Genomic DNA, 13740 nt, shown 5'->3' with positions numbered 1-13740 from the left:
CACAAGGCAGTCTGTGTTTGAGTTAACTTCCACTGTTAACTCTCAGGCTAGACAAGGCAACAGCTGTCTTGAGTAACTCTTAGAGAGGGACATGGCAGCAGGGAGATAAGACTCTGGGGGATCCAAACCTGTTGCCTCCCTGCAGGTTTTTTTTTTCCCTTTCTGAACTACCCTGGAATTATCTCCCTCAGGGCAGTCTCAAATCCATTCTGTCCTGAACTTTGGGTACAAGGATGTGCTTGTCATGGACAGTTTCTTGCCATTCTCACAAAAGCCTGTCCTCCCTGCTGGTGCACAGTAGCAACCCCCATCCCCGTCCCCTCCAGAAGGATCCATGCAAGCACAGCCTGGGGCCCTCCAGATGAGCTCCTGGGATGCCTGGCAGCAGTAGATGGCTGGGACTTCACTTGTGCCTGTGGCTAGAGAGGACTGAAACGGACTTGACCAGTAAGCTCTTCTCTCTTGCTGAGAAACTGGAGCGTAGGCAGCATGCTCCTAGTTACAGATCCTTCTAGCCGTCCCTTTAGTCTCTTCCTGGTTCCATCTGCTCTCATGTGGCTCCTGGCGGGGCAGTTAGTATGACAAATTTGTAAGCAACTTGGAAGCCTGAAAATGGAGCATGGGCAGCACCATGTGTCCTATTTAAAAGCAGGGGAGTGTTCAGTAAATGGGACACTAGTGAAGTACCACCTCCTGTGATGGCCAATTGTGCCACAGGGCAGAGAATCACTCTTTGGTGCAAAAGGGCTGCATAGGGCATAACCGCCAACTTCACTGACAGGTGGGCTGCAAAGGGTAGCCTGTCAGACATAGCTTTGCTGGAAGCAATGATGGGAGCAGGCAGTGCTGGATGCATGAGTAGGGAGGGGTTGTGGCTTGGACCACAAAGTGGCAGTAGACCTGCACAGCAGAGTCCCTCATTCCTACATGTAGAGAGCACTGCTATTGCCCAAGGGCACAAGGCTTCTTTTTCTCTTGTCCCGGTGCTTTAAAGGCCTTCCCAAAAGGAAGAAGCGCCTGTCTATCTGTAGCCCATGGCTCTCCCAGCCCTGCCTGCTGTTCCCAAGTGGTCTGGTGCCAAGGGTGGCAGAGGTCAGCTGACATTGGGGTCCTTAGCCCCTTCACATCTGGTAACAGAAGCCATGCAGGCTGTCTCCTGGGGATGAAAGTGAGGCAGAGGCTAGCTCAGCTGTACTGTTTATTAAACAGGGGGTTACAGCATTAGGTGGGGGTGCAGTGCACAACAGCATGCCCTGAAGGGCAGGGTACAGGTGCCTACAGTCAGCACTTAAGGTGCTTTAGCAGCCACAGTGCCATGTTCATGAAGCCATCAGCCTCGGCCTCCACGCCAGAGAGCGCATGGTTGTTCCCTGGGTACCACAGCAGTCTGGAGGAAGAAATGGGAATTAATAAGGGCCTTGAGTCTGCTCCAAGCATCTCCAAGGGATCTTTACCCACCTGCCCTGTAGCTGGAAACACAGTCCAGCTCCCAAGTGAAGCAAACCCTCCATTCGTCTTGTCCCAGACCTGATTAGCTTCCTTCATGCTGCCAGCGAAACACCAGCCCACCCCACGTGGCCCCCTACTTTCACTCTTGGCTCTAGCCCCAACCCAGTCACCCGGTTCAAACCCGTGTCCATCAGTCCCTGCCCTGCAATCCAGACTGCCCGCTGGCAAACCCAGGTAGAAATTCTGTCCCTGTCCATTCTGCTCACAAGCCTCCAAGCTGTTCCCAACAATCCCTAGGCCCCTCCCTGTGACCTGCTCACCGGGTGGGGACACCCCTGGCTTTAAGGGCACGGTAATACTCCAGCCCCTGCTTTGGAGGGACTCGCTTGTCATCTTCTCCCAGCATCAGGAGCACAGGGGTCTGGACCTGGAAGGGGAGTGAATCAGAACCTGGGTCCCACAGCCAGCACTAGGGGTCCAACTCTGGGAGAGGGGGAAGAGGACAAGTCTACCTTGTCAACATACTGCATGGGAGACTTGCGCAGCATCTCTGTCCAGTGGGCAGCATTTGGGAGGGTGGTGGGCATGAAGGAAAAGCCAGCTTCAGTCAGGCACCTGTGGAAGAAGCCAAGGCCCAATTTCACTGAGGGCATAGGGGGGCAGGGGCTGGGTGCAGTCAGGGGCTGTGATACAGGCCTGCGGCACTCACCAGTCTGGGATGTCAGTGCAGCTGATCATGGAAGCCATATTGACAACTGGATTTCGAACGACACAAGCCTGGTAGGTGCCCGGGTACTGGCCAATGAGATGGCAAGCAAGGAAGCCCCCATGTGAACCACCCACCAGGGCTACCCGGGTTGAGTCCAGTGGCTCTTCCTGCAACACCCATTCCACACAGTGCTGCAGTGAGATGAGAACAGACAGTTGGGAGGGGCAGCAGGAGTGCCTGCAGCCCAGCTGGACAAGGAGCAAGAGAGGCAAGCAGGGTTGTCCAGGGTCAGGTCAGGAGGGGCGGGGGTGGAGAGGGAATAGGGGAGGGGTATAACTGGCTCAGCAAGGTTGGGGCAGGGGAACAGATAGCTCACTTGGGTTGAAGAGCACATGGCCCAGATCCCTATCAGCTGACTAACAGAGGTTACCCCTGCTGTTCCCTAGGGATTAATTAGACAGAACTTTCCCCCAGGCAAAGGATCACAGTGATGGCCCACAGGGTTGCAGGGAGGATCTCAGAGTTGTGGCCCCAGCTTCTCAAGGGTGCAGGCTGCATGGTGGTACTCAGCCTTGTGGCCTGTACCTGCACATCTTGTACATCCTGGCTGCCCACATTGCCTGGCAGGGAAGCGATGTTGTCCTGGCCAAAGCCTAGCGAGCCACGGTAGTTCACTAGGACAGACAGCAGTGTCACTGTAAGTCCCTTGCCCCCACCTCAGACAATCCCCAAAGGACTGGTGTCTGCCTGCCACTGAGCACCACAGCAGGTGGCAGGCCAGTATGTGGCAGGGATGGGGGCTGTCTCTGCTGGAGACTCTGCCCTTCAAGTGGCATAGTGGCCTAGCCTTTGTGGGGTACGAGTGGTACCTATGCTGCAGGGCAGGTAGGCTCCAGCAGTGTGGTATCCCTGTGACCTCCCTATCCTCTGCCTTGACCTGGCACTGCCGGGACAAACCTCACATACTAAGTGCCTTGAGAGCTGCCCCAGTGGTTGTCTCCATTCCCAGTCAGCCACTCCCTACAGCTGTGCGTGCCAAAAGCATAGCTGCTGCATGCTACTGCCCACCAGCTGCTGTGCCTCCAGTCTTTGTCCAGGAGTCTGGTGCCTCCCTAGAAGTGGGTTGCAGGAACTCCTGGCACTGTGGCACTTGAGAGCCTCTGCCTTCCCCTAGGGCATCCCTTGGAGTGAACCCTAACCTAGCAGAATCTCCCCAGGGCAATTTAGCTGGGATGAGGGAGAGTTCACAGCATCCACTAAGTAGGCTCCAGCACCACTGGTCCATGTTAGGTAGTCTGTGATAGCCTAATTCAGGCCCAATCTGGGGCATCTATCTGTGCCCACCTCCCATCACATTGCCAGCTTTGAACCCTATACCACTGCCACATGATTCCTTGGCAGTAAGTGGGACTCACCCAGAAGCACAGCAAAGCCCATCCTGCAGAGCACTGCTGGGTACAGCATCCAGCTGGCTACAAAGACTGAATGAGGACCTCCTAAAAAGGGGAAGCAGAGGTGAGCCCTACAGGGCCTGCAAGAAGAGGTGGCAGTGCTGCCTGTGTGGTGGGGAGGAGGGGGCTTACCATGGGGTACAACCACAAGAGGTGGCTTGTTCGTCCTGGTCATCTGGCTGGGCCGCAAAAGGATGGCTTCAAAATCAAGACCCTCTGCACAGGGGTTGGGTTGGGGAGAACGAGAGAGAAGAGAGGTTAGTAGTCATTAACAATGACAAGGCTGGGATCTACAGTGCTTGCCAAGCCCAGACAAGGAGCACTCTCCTCGGTCCCCAGCTAAGCTTGTGCTCATGGCTCAGCCCCTCCTGCCCTTGTACTCACCATACTGAGGGTTTTCCTGCTCTGAAGGAGGCTGCAGGGACTGGATGACCCAGCTGATGTCTGACAAGGGGGCAGCATCTTCCAGACAAACCCAGCTCATCTGGGCCTCTTGGCTAACACTAGGAAGGAAGCCCACCTTCTACAAGGGAACATCAATAGCATTAGCAGCACTGGCACCAGCACACATGCTGTTCTTCCATCACCAGGGGTGCTACATTGCTGAGGACCAGGGCAAGATGCTCTCTGAAGAGCCCCACAGAGAGGACAAAGTGGGCACAACCTTTGGGGACAGCTTCCTTTGGTGTAGGTAGGAAAAGCCAGTATCTGACATGAGCTGAAGGCTAAAACTGACATTGATGACTGGGACAGCCACCCAGAGCTCTAGTGATGTGCTCAATGATGACCTGCAACATCTGGCCCTGTGCTCCTTGAGAGCAGTATAGTCTGGGTGATGCTTTGTCTGGAGGTGGAGGCAACTGGAAAGCTCTCACTACTGTAGCAGGCTCAGGGCTGGTGCACAGGGGAGAACAGTTCCAGCCCAGTGCCCCCACTCCCCCATCTTGAATTGCCCCTTACCAGAGTTGGAGGGCAGCTTGGGGTGGAGAACTTGGCCACTAGAAGATCCCGGTTGATAGTAAGGAGTGTCCAGCTCCCTGGGGGAGCATCTGCAGGCAGGAAGAGAAAAGATGTCACAGCCTATGGGGCCTGCTTGGTGCTGGGAGTGCACTTATGTCACTGGCCAGAACAGGAGGGATCTGGGGCAGTGGGTGTTGCCCAGTGCTGTAGGAACATGCAGGACCGCCAGTACCTCCAACAGAGGCAGGGAACAGAAGGGCCTGTAAAGTGGATGCAGGGCTGCCAGTACTTACCAGCTGTTAGGCAGTGCACACTGCTGGTCTGCGTGTCCACAACAAACAGGTCCTAGAGGGAACACCAAAGGGCAGAGCTTCTTCAGGCCACTCATATCCCTGCATTGCCCCCTGCAGGGGACAGAATAGACACCTGGCTCCCCTGGTCCACTGCTGGCCTGCAAGGGGCAGGATGGCCTGGCACTCTGGAGGTGAATGTAGGCCAGTGAGGGGAGGGGGAAACCCCTATAGGTACAGCAGTTCATCTGGGACAAGGAGTTGATTTAAATCACAATTTAAATCACTGGTCAGGAAGCCTCAATTTAATCATTGTTTTCTACAAAAAGTGCATTCCTGTAGTTTGATATAACCTTCATTAAAATATTCCCAAACAGGGTCTCTCGTACAGCCTTCCAAGCCTGATGCCATGATAGGTTTTCCCTTCTACTATACCATTCCCCCACTAGATCTCAAACCAATGGAGAGTCTATACTCAGAAACATCCCAAAAGACTTCCCACCAGACTCCTCCTCCTCGTCCAGATATACGCCACCCCCAACAATCCCCTACATTTATTTAACTTCTTGAAACTTTCCACTTTTAGAGAGAGGCAAGGGCTTGACTGTATACACAAGCTTGCAGAGAGACAATAGGGCTGATAGGTAGGTAATCAGGTCTGTTATCTCTCATCTCCATATGCAGCTGTTAACAAGGATGTTATCTCTGGAGAGAGAAAACTGAAACTAAGCATCACAGAAATGCTTAATGAGATCTTCTAGACTGAGCACTGAGCCCTATTGGGTAGAGTGGTTTTCTTTAATCTTTACTAATTGATACAGAGTAGCCTCTGGGAACCCCATAAGATAAGGCCCCTAATACAGTCCAGGGCCTGTTGTGACCTATTTATAAAAAACTTAACATGAATATAGTCTCAGATAGTATAGAATTAGAAGTTGCAATCCCTATTCCATGGTGATACCTTTGAGCTCTAACACATTTTAAATTAAAATTATCTTTATGTAGATTTTTTTTAAAAAGCATCCTAACAAAACGAATTTTAAAATACAATTAAATAAAAATCTGATTTAATTTTTTTTTAAATCACATCTTTTGATTAAAAAAAAAAATCGTTGATTTTTAACCACCCTGATCTGGGAGCTGAGCTCTGGCCCTTGCCAGCCCCTGCTCTCTTACCTGCTGGCTGCGCTGAGCTGTGTCCAACACAACCCGCCGGCTGTCAGCTGCCCAACACATCTCAGGCAGTGCTGTGCAGTAGATCCCTGGGAAAGCACCTGCGAAGAGAGAGCCCCATCTCTGCCAGGGACAGCACAGACTACTAGGTCTCAATGGCAAGCCCTGGGAAGCAAGGTATGTCACTCAACTTGAATGTGACCCCTTCCCCATGTGCACAGCTTTGCCTTGCTGCGCCAGCCTGGGTTCCCCACATACAGCCTTGCCATTGCCCTTCATTCCTGACAGAAAGCATCTCCTCTTGTTGCCTAAGCAGACACTGCTTACATGCCGCTTTGCACGTGCTGAGCCTAATTCCTGGGTACTCCATCTTCCCCACTTTTCAGCTACCTGGGCCCTTCCCTGCCTCCAGTCAGCTACTTACCCTGGCTCTGCCGAGGCACAATCTCCAGCACAGTGGAGGTTTGTTTTGTGTACCAGTCATACTGCAAAAGATGGCAACACAAGGCAGTCAGGCAGTACCTACCTACAGGGCTCTACTCTCATTTCTGCTTTCTTTGACAGAGCTCTCTTCCCCTGGAACTGAGGCCCAGCTGGTATCCTAGATAGCTGACCCAATGCTGGCCCTAGGCAGACACACACTCCACGCTGTCAGGGAAGATGGATGAGATGCCCAAGCATGGCTAACTTCCAGGCAGCACTGAAGGGAGATGGGGCTCTGCTAAGATATGCTGCCTCAGCTCTTGCACCCACCATGGGACACTGTCTACTCTGCTATGGTGATGCCACCCAGGCCACTCACACTGACAGCATGGTCAGAATTCTTGGCCACTGGCTCCAGCCACACCACTATTCTGGTGGGCTAGCAGAGACTTCTGGGGTGCCCAGGAAGAACTGCCCCATGGGGCAAGATGATGCCCAGGATTGGCTCTGGCAGGCATTACTGCCACTCTCCTCCCTTGGGTCCCTGGTGCAGGCATCTCCCTGACTGGTGTCACACCACTCACCATACAAAGGCGGCTGCACTGCTGATGGGGCCCAAGTGCATTGTTCTCCAGATAGATGATACGGCACTGGTCAGGGCTGAGGCGTGGGGACCACACAGCCTTGGTGTCACTAGACAGCAGCTCTGCAATAGAAGAAAGGGAGACAGGTTGTGATGGGACAAGGGAAAAGGCAAAGCTTGGAAAGCAGCACAAGGAGAACATCACTCACCGCAGCACCCCCTTCTCAGGTCCACATAGAACAGTGCTGATCTGCAAATGGGAGCAAAGAAGTCATCATGGAAAGGGCCTGAGGGCACCTTTCCTTAGCAGCAAGGGGGCTGTGCCAGGCACCCAAACCTCACCCTTGCTTTAGCTGCATCCCTACAATCAATGGGCACCACAATCACAGGCCTGGATTGCAGGCTCTGCCCAGGGGCCCCTCACTAGTGCCAGCCTTGCACTAGACAAGCCATCTGCCCATGAGAACTGTTGCCTGCCAGTCTGAAGGGCAGTGAAGAAAAGCCACCCAGCTCAAGAACCATAGCACGCCCTAGTAGGACTTGAGGCTCAGCTCAATGCTGGTGGAGATGCTTCTACAGCCAGCAACACCCTGGCTCCTGCTGCAGATGTAGCACGCAGGTAGGCCCCTTTCCCCAGTACCTATTGTGTGGTTTGCTGCAAGCCATGGCTGGGTTTATGTTGAGGGGTGCCATAGGGCTCTCACCTGCGGTTGGTGCAGTGCCGCAGCCCCAGACGGAAGGGCTCATGCCACCAGCCTGTGAAGACCACACCAGTGTCACCAGGGGACCAAAAGGCCTGTGGGACAAAGCAGGAAAGCATCAGACAGCATAAGTGAAGCAGCTGGGACCTAGGATGACACTGGAAACAAACTGGGAGAACAGAAGAGAGAGCAGGATGACACTTTAGAGACTAACTAGTTCAGAAACATAACCTTTCATAGGTGATAGCCTACTTCATCAGATACTAGCATCTGACAAAGCATCCTTATTAGTATCTGATGGAGTACACTGTTGCTTACAGAAAAGCTCATGTCTCTCTGAACCAGTTAGTCTTTACATTGACACCCTGCCCTGCCTTATGACCAATTTCAAACTAACATGGCTAAACAACTCTCTTTATCAGACAGAACTATGGGTTGGATGGGGTAACATGATTAACTGGAAGAGGCTTCAACAAGCATCTGTAATAAAGATGCAAATCACAAGTGTCAGGAAGGCAGGGGTTTTCAGAGGACACACCACAGGGCAGGGCCAAAGACAGGATGGCTAGCACTGTTCTAGGTTTGTCTGATCCATCTCTTAAACCTCTAGAAAAGGAGGTTCTCCCACCTCCTTAGGTGACCTGCTCTGGGGCTTCACCACCTCGAAGTTAGAAAGTCCTTCCAGTGTCCCATAAATCACCTTTGCTGGAAAATGAATCTTCTTGTCCTTCCCTCAGCACCCTCACAGAACTGTTTCCTTTATAACAACCTGTACATATTGAAAGGCTTGTTCTCATGTCCCTAGCCCCATCAACCTTCTCTTGCCTATATCAAACAAACCCAGTCACTTCCACCTTTGCTGCTGGGGCATGTTCTCAAATGCTGTAGCATTCTTATCCTTATTAGACAGCTTCCTGTTTGTCACCATCTTCACTGCAACTCGGTATTCCAAATGGGACACAGGACTCCATTTGAGGCCTAACTGGTGCTAAGCACAGTGGAACAACAGCCCCTCACATTATATATACAACTCTCCTGTTCATGCATCCCAACATGATATTGCCTTTTTTGCCACAGTCTTGCATTGATGACTTTGTGCGAGTTGTAGTCCCCTTTCAACTACATATATAAAAATGAAGTACAGAAACACACCTGCCCTACATGCAAGACAGGAACTGAGCCTGGAATCCATCACTACTCTGGTGATGAGGGGGTCTTGGATCCAGATTACCTTACTGTTATGCTTCAACTCATCATGGGTGCAAGGCAGGGTGCGAAGGGGAAAGGAGAAGAGGGGGTTTTGGGTGCTTCTAGCTGCTGGCATCTGCATGCTCCCTACAGCTACTCAGCAGGGGAGGTGTTGGGTTGCAGTGACACAACCCTGCTCACCAGCCTCTCCCTATCCAGCTGCTTCCCCGATCCTCATGCTGACCTGTCCAGGGGAGATGTGGTCTGGGACACCTTCCAGCACAGAGACGTTGCTGCTCTCAATGTCCAGCACGCATAGGGCAGGGACACTCTTGCTGCCCAGTGCCTCGCCCCAGTCCTCATGGTATACAAACTGCTCCCCCTAGAACACAAAATTTTATGAGTTGCCCAAAATGCCCACGCCACCCTGGTACCAGCACAGGCCATGCCATGGCCCAGCCCCACTGAGCCATAGCTTTTAAATCTTGTGCCCTCCAGAACATAGGATCCTAGTAACAGTATAGGCCAGGCAGGGCTCACTAGTCCTGCTCTAGGAACAAGTCACACCCAGGAGGCTTTGGCAAAGCTGACTGTTATTTGTATGGCTGAAGCATCCCTTAAAACAACATAGAGCTCACAGTGAACAAACTAAACGTAGTACAGAAGAGAAAAGAATGACTACTCCCCCACCCCGAGAAGTCAAGCCAGTGCTCAAGACCAACAGATCACTTTACATGAGTGTAGGAGATAAACTTGGATTTCCTGTTGTAAAAGGGAACCTGTTATTTTAAGGGATGCTTCAGCAGGTTAAGCTGGCTGTGTGGGGGCCAGCAGCTAGGAAGCAGGCTAGCCACTGGACAGCTAGCTGCTAGAAAGCAGGAAGACTAGTAACCATAGAGATAGGGGCTACCACTAAGGAGTGACTATGCCAGGAGCTAGGTGCACAAGCTGCACAGGAGGTAGACATCTAGGCAGCCCAGAAACAAAGAGTTACAAACAGCTGAGCTAAGCCAGGGCCGAGAAGGGCAGGCTCATCATCAAGCCAAAATGGAAACTCCTGTGGGTGGCTGGAGAGCCACCTGACAGGAAGGAGCTTTGGAGGAACATAAAACCAGTGCCCGAGACCACATGGTCAGTCTGGCCTTGCAGGCACTAGAGAGAGGAGATCCTGAGCGGGCTGGCTGACACAGTGGGCTTAAGCTGAGAGGGCCAAAACCTGGGGAAGGGATTAGGGCCAGGAGCCCAGAGAAAAAGACTGGTGTAGTGGAAGCAGCTCAGCCTAGGATCAGGGACCTAGAGGGCTAATATAGGGCTACAGCTGCTGTACAAGGGCCAGGGGTCCAGAGAGCAGAAGGCTGGGGCCAGAACAGGTTTAAGCAGAGAGTGAAAGCCTGGGAAGGGATTAGGGCCAGGGGTCAAGAGAAGACAGAAAGTGTTACCATGGCCAGGGGCCTGGCAGTCTGATGGGAGTGTGACAGAGGGACCAGAGGATCCAGTGGACAACTTGAAGTAACATCTGTGAGGTATGGGAATGGCTGTAGGGGTTGAAGGAGGTCACGAATATCCCTTAAGGCAACAGGTACCTGGAGAGACTGATGGAGCCAGGGGGACTTGACTTAGGTCAGCAGGGTACAGGATGGACCTGCTGGCCAAGAATAAGCTAGGGTTTGCTCTGCAACCCTGGGGCAGCCTCCCTTTTTACAAAAAGAAATAGTTCCATCAAGGCATGGCAGGTGAGAGGAAAGGGAGGGGAACTTGAGTGGCTGGAGTGGGGCAGGAAGCATGCAGCTGCCCCTGGGCCCACCCCTGCTACACCTGTGTCCCTGAACTGTGTCACACATCACTCCAGTTCCTCAAAATCTACCCAACTCCTGCGTACCTTGAGAGCTTTGTCTTGTTTCTCAGGCCTTGACACTGCCTCCTCATCCTCAGCTGTGCTGCTGCTTAGTTCTGGTGCCTTACTCTGGAAGAAGGACTCAGTCTTGGGGCGTTTTTTCTCCGCCACATACAGAAGATGGGTCTCTGAGTGCGACCAGGCCAGGCAGCCAAACTGATCTGCAAAAATGTAGGTCAGACCTGGACAGGCAGTATGCCTCAGCACATCCAGTATAATGCCTCAAGGGCCTGCCCCCACCTTACCAGTCAGCCCCTGGTATGCCATTCGACTACTCAGCCAGCCCCAGGGTCTAGGACCAACCTTTCCCTCTGTTACTCATATGCCTTTGCTACCAGCCCAGTGTCCCTGTAAATCTACTATTCCACCCCAACCTGCACTTCAGAGAGAAGGGGCTCCCAGGAACCCAGGGATGCTCCACAGTGAGCCTGCTCACCATCTTCGTAGATGCTGCCATGCTTCTCCAGTCCTGTCAAGTTGATGCTCTTCACTTTGCGATTCTGATCCCAGATCTGAGATTACAGAGATGTCAAGAGATGGAGCCCTGCAACCTGTGATCCTAACCCTCAGGGACATCAGGAGCCAAGGCATCCAGTCACCCTCCTTGGGGAGCCATGCATCAGCCTAAGAATTATTGGCTTTCCCAGCTGCAGCGTGTCCAGGGAGATGGCTTTTAAAGCTGACCTGATGCCACCCTGCTGGACACGGGTAAGCCCTAACCTGCGGAATTTCAGCAGGGTGGGAGCCATCACCTCTGGGATGTTCAGATAGCTGTGGGGACCATTCTGATGGGACAGGTACAACAGAAACCAGAGACAGCTTTGTCAGCTGTAGAGCAGGGAGCTGGAGCTGAAGCTGATGCCCTACAGATCCCTCTGGGTCAGCCCTGCTGTGCCTGGCAAGAAAATGAGTGTGGATATCCAAAGCTCAATGTTCATCACTCTGGGCCCTGCCTCTCATCAGAAGGCTGGCCTCACTGAGCTGTACTGGGGTGAGTCCTAATCATGAGATTTCAGGATGGCAGAAGCCCCTGCCTGGCTGATGTTGTCAGGCAAAGATCCATACCCAGCTGCCTGGCAGGCATGCAGGGAAAGGGATCCCAGCCAATCAGGTATGGGGTTTGGAGCAGGCATAGGGTATGGAGCCACAGGTGGGAGTCTGCCAGGACTCCAGAAAAAGGGCAGCAAGCAGCTTGCAGGTCAAATGAAAGTCTGTCCTTTCTCTTGAGAGCTACTAGCACCAGGTCCTGTCTGGTTCTTCTGAAAGGGCCAAGCAAGGTTAATGCAGACATATGGTATCTAGTCATAAATGACTGGAGGCCCCCTGGTCTCCTCCAGCAGCCAGATAGATGGACTCACTTCCAAGAACTGCTTCTCCTCGCCTTTGCTGTTGCTGGCCTTTCGCAGGACGGCTTTCAGTGTCCCACTGGGTGACTCTCTGCTCAGCAGCCTGAAAGGGTAGATCAGCCCCATTACCAGAAGGGCAAGGAGGCACCAAGGGGCTCTGGTACTGAGCACACCCCTCCCAGAGATGTGATCAGTGAGCCTGCACTAGCCCTCTGCCTGAGGTGGCACAGCAGGAGATACCAGGCAATGCAGTAAAGGTCTGAGGGCCAGGGGCAGTTCTGCTACCAGGCTTTCCTATGCAGCAACTCCTGGAGCTACTCTCAAGATGTTCTGTGAACAGGACCAGGTCAGGGGTTTCAGGGCTGGGCAAGGACACTGTGGCTCCCAACAGAGCTGTGAGGCCCCCTGGAAACAGCCCCATCCAACCCCTCCCCACCCTAGAAGGGGCCCTTCTTTCAGACATGGGGCCAGATGCATGAAGTGTCTGTCCCTGCTACTGGCACTCCTGTCACAGTGATCAGGGCAGGGGCAGACAACAATACTGACTGAACTACTCACTAGCTGCTCAAAACCCCCAGAGCCCAGGCAAGACAGCCTTTTGCTATCCTTCCAGTCAGGCTTGAGTAGGGGAGACAGTAGCTCCCAGCCAAGCCTTAGAGACATGACAGCTGCTGATGGGGAGCGCTAGCAGGCAGCGCAGACTCACTCGCCCTTTATCTCGGTGCAGGCACCTGAGGGGCCCGAGTACACGATGTTTCTGCTGTCATGGAAGACAAGGTACTGGCGGCAGAACTTCACACTCTCGGCTCTCTCCAAGTCCCGCTGAGACCACTCTAGAAGGGGAACAAATTCAACTGCCACCCAGGGGCCCCAATTCTTCCCCCTGCACCATCTTCATGCACTGAGGAAGAAACCAGATAGTACAGCTGCTCCCAGATGTCCCCCTTCTGCTGTGCTAGGTCCCAAGTCTCACCTCTTTGGGAGGCAGAGAGCACGTGAGGACAGAGATCCCATGGGGCCCGAGTGCCTATGCCACCTGGAAGCAGGCCCGCCTACTGCCACCAGATGGGACTGGGCCCGAGACCTGGGTTCAGTTCCTAGAGCGGCCTCAACCCCTCTGCACAGCCTTGGAGAAATCAGACCTTGATTTTCAAGCCTTAGCAGCTGCCGGTGCCATTAGGGTCTGGCCAGTCAGTCCCCAGCCCCTTCCTGTGTCTCAGCATCCCACTGTGAGGTGGGTGCGGGAGCGTCCTTCCCAGCAGGGGCCACACACCCGCGCCCTGGGCAGCGTGGGGCCGACAGGTGAGGGCGCACGAGGGGGCTGGGCTTGGAGAAATCAGACCTTGATTTTCAAGCCTTAGCAGCTGCCGGTGCCATTAGGGTCTGGCCAGTCAGTCCCCAGCCCCTTCCTGTGTCTCAGCATCCCACTGTGAGGTGGGTGCGGGAGCGTCCTTCCCAGCAGGGGCCACACACCCGCGCCCTGGGCAGCGTGGGGCCGACAGGTGAGGGCGCACGAGGGGGCTGGGCGCGGGGCTGAGCCATATGCGAGGGTAACATGCATGTGAGCACGGGG

General features: G+C 53.6%; 1 protein-coding gene across 1 annotated transcript; it reads right to left on the bottom strand.

Annotated features, from left to right (window-relative positions):
* Window positions 1-1185: 1185 nt before the first annotated feature.
* On the bottom strand, window positions 1186-13061 carry APEH (acylaminoacyl-peptide hydrolase; the record flags this gene model as incomplete). Its single annotated transcript, XM_014520562.1, has 20 exons — window positions 1186-1387; window positions 1770-1876; window positions 1962-2064; window positions 2159-2349; window positions 2744-2832; window positions 3574-3654; window positions 3742-3825; window positions 3994-4132; window positions 4570-4658; window positions 4863-4914; window positions 6036-6133; window positions 6457-6517; window positions 7040-7161; window positions 7248-7288; window positions 7743-7834; window positions 9172-9309; window positions 10807-10982; window positions 11258-11333; window positions 12180-12270; window positions 12874-13061. Coding segments are annotated over 20 exons (2124 nt in total), but the record flags the coding sequence as incomplete, so codon positions are not given.
* Window positions 13062-13740: the final 679 nt, after the last annotated feature.

Source organism: Alligator sinensis, unplaced genomic scaffold (assembly GCF_000455745.1).
Source record: "Alligator sinensis unplaced genomic scaffold, ASM45574v1 scaffold467_2, whole genome shotgun sequence".
Lineage (NCBI taxonomy): Eukaryota > Metazoa > Chordata > Crocodylia > Alligatoridae > Alligator > Alligator sinensis.
The sequence above is the reverse complement of the archived record's forward strand: the minus strand, read 5'-3'. Positions and strand labels throughout refer to the sequence as shown.